This window comes from Empidonax traillii, unplaced genomic scaffold (assembly GCF_003031625.1).
Source record: "Empidonax traillii isolate 1590-97213 ecotype Southwest subspecies unplaced genomic scaffold, ASM303162v1 scaffold1891:size52138, whole genome shotgun sequence".
NCBI lineage: Eukaryota > Metazoa > Chordata > Aves > Passeriformes > Tyrannidae > Empidonax > Empidonax traillii.
In genome coordinates this window covers 32,002-34,451 of record NW_020957084.1, presented here as the reverse complement: position 1 = coordinate 34,451, position 2,450 = coordinate 32,002, and the positions used below count along the sequence as shown (strand labels likewise).

The following is a 2,450-nucleotide window of genomic DNA, read 5'->3' as shown; positions in this document are numbered from 1 at the left end:
CATAAAAGCTTTTTTTGTTGTTGTTGTTGTTTATTTAACCCCCAGAAGCACAACAACAAAAAAAAAAGGTGTAAATTAATCGTGGCCTGAATTAACCCACAGCCAACAGCTCCACTCCTCACCCCCTCTTTATTTATTCAGCACAAACAAACCCATCCCAAACGTGAGGGTGAAGTGTTTTTTAACCCCCCGCAGGTGGAATTTTGGTGAGAAAAGCTGGTTTTTGTTTTTAGGACTCCCGTTTCAGCAGCACGTAGGCCCCCATCACCGCCAGCAGGGCGTACTGCAAGAGAGCAGAGGACGCAGTCATTTACACTTTCCCTTCCCAGGAAAGCACCAGCTCTTCCCTCTAACCCCAACCCAGATATATTCATTTTCTGCTTTTCCTAATCAACCTTCAATTTACACGCCTTAAATTGACACACCTTAAATTGAAATACCTTAAATTTACCTACCTTAAATTTACACACCTTAAATTGATATACGTTCAATTTACACACCTTAAATTTTACACACCTTCAATTTACACACCTCAAATTCAGACACCTTCAATTTACACACCAATTTACACACCTTCAATTTACACACCTTAAATTTGACACACCTTAAATTGACACCCCTTCAATTGACCTACCTTAAATTTACACACCTTCAATTTACAAACTTTCAATTTACACACCTTAAATTTTACGCACCTTCAATTTACATACCTTCAATTTACACAGCTCAAATTTAGACACCTTCAATTTACACACCAATTTACACACCTTCAATTTACACACCTTGAATTTTACATACTTTTAATTTACACGCCTTAAACTTTACATATATTCAATTTACACACCTTAAATTGATATACCTTAAATTTTATACACCTTAAATTTTACATACCTTCAATTTACACACCTTAAACTTTACGTATCTTCAATTTACATACCTTAAATTTACACACCTTCAATTTTACACACCTTAAATTGGCATACCTTAAATTTTACATCCGTTCAATTTACACACCTTCAATTTTACGCACCTTTAATTTACACCCCTTCAATCGACCTACCTTAAATTTGGGGTAGTCGTTCATGATTATGGTCACCATCCCCACGTAGGGCAAAAACCTGGAAGGAGTAGAGCACCCCCAAAATCAGATATTCCAGGGAAATGTTTCGGTGCAGATCCATCACTGACACTTGGCACTAATTCATCCCTGACCAGGAAATTAAATTCCTTCATTTTCCTCAGGTAAAACTTGTTTTTAAAAAAAAAATCTGAGGAAACTTTTGCTCAAGTTTAATAAGGGGACAAGTTTAATAAAGAACTTTTCCAATCTGTTTTTTTTGTTTGTTTGTTTGTTTTAAATTACCAATTCTTTTAAAAAGAAATTAAAAAAACTACCACGCCAGACAGATAGTTTTTTTTATCAACACCGCAACCCATCCAAGACCTAAAATTTTCTGTCTGGCTGATTACAAAGCCCATTTTGCACCACTCACCCTCTGGCTCTTCCAACCACATCTTTCTTCTCCAGCCAGTTCTGCCCTTCTTTGTACAACCCCCTGTCATCGACCTCGTTGTTGTCGCCCTTGGTCAGAAATTTGATGTTCCCATTTCCTCTGGAAGGGAAGGAGGGGACAAACTAAACACCATTTCCTTTCGAGAACCCTCCATTAACACCCACAAAGCACAGGGAGGATGGAAAGCGATAACAGTGTTTGCTTATTGCACCAGTTAAATCACCGACATCGGATATTTCATTGCTTTATCTATCAGCGGGTTTATTAACAAGAAACGGCTTTAAAACCCTCCCAGGCTGTCATTTGGTCTGGGGTGGGTGCGAGAGGGGTGGTGTCCACCCTGGCACATGTAAATTCGTCAATAAAAGCCCTGAATTAAAGTTATGAAGTTCACAATCTTTGTGATTTTTTCCTCGAGAAACGAGGAGTTTCACCAGCGATAAATCAGTAATAAACAGATAAACCAGCTAATCCTCTAAATGACACTCTAACCGAAAACCAGAGGGAGAATCTTTAGAAAGGAGGGAAAAAATAAAAAGGCCAAAGTGGCATTACTTCTCGTGCACTTTGATTACTCTGTGAACTATGGGAATGTCTCTGCCTTCCACCTTAAAAACAACGATTTCCCCCGCGCGGATCGGGTCGTGGTGGAAGTTGGTGAGGAACAGCAGGTCCCCCCGGTGGAAAGCTGGCTCCATGCTGCCACTGGGAACGACAAGAAAAAAATAAAACACTTTATTTATTTAGGGTAAATGAGAGAAGAATCGTGACATCAAAGACTATTTTTGTTCTTGCAGATAAAATTCAAAGCGAAATGCTGTTATTACCTGAGCACCACCACGATGGGGCTCTCGCTGCCCGTGACCACGATGAGCCCCTTCCAGATCATCAGGGCAGAGGACACGATCATGGCAAAGTTCAGCACCTGGTAATACA

At 39.6% G+C, this 2,450-nt stretch overlaps 1 protein-coding gene across 1 annotated transcript; it reads right to left on the bottom strand.

The window, feature by feature from the left end:
* Nucleotides 1-229: 229 nt before the first annotated feature.
* On the bottom strand, nt 230-2,444 carry SEC11C (SEC11 homolog C, signal peptidase complex subunit). The gene is made up of 5 exons (XM_027908941.1): nt 2,342-2,444; nt 2,070-2,219; nt 1,494-1,613; nt 1,061-1,118; nt 230-283 (listed from the first exon to the last, which is right to left on the bottom strand). The coding sequence occupies exons 1-5, from the start codon at nt 2,422-2,424 to the stop codon at nt 230-232; spliced, it is 465 nt and encodes a 154-aa protein (XP_027764742.1). The 5' UTR covers nt 2,425-2,444.
* Between the last annotated feature and the right edge of the window lie 6 nt (nt 2,445-2,450).

Excerpts from the sequence above, each read along its gene's own strand:
- SEC11C (XM_027908941.1), bottom strand. The coding sequence starts at position 2,424 with ATGATCGTGTCCTCTGCCCTGATGATCTGGAAGGGGCTCATCGTGGTC. Across the intron at positions 2,220-2,341 it reads CCCATCGTGGTGGTGCTCAG|TGGCAGCATGGAGCCAGCTT; the intron begins GTAATAACAGCA and ends TGTCGTTCCCAG. Across the intron at positions 1,119-1,493 it reads GTGGTTGGAAGAGCCAGAGG|GTTTTTGCCCTACGTGGGGA; the intron begins GTGAGTGGTGCA and ends TACTCCTTCCAG.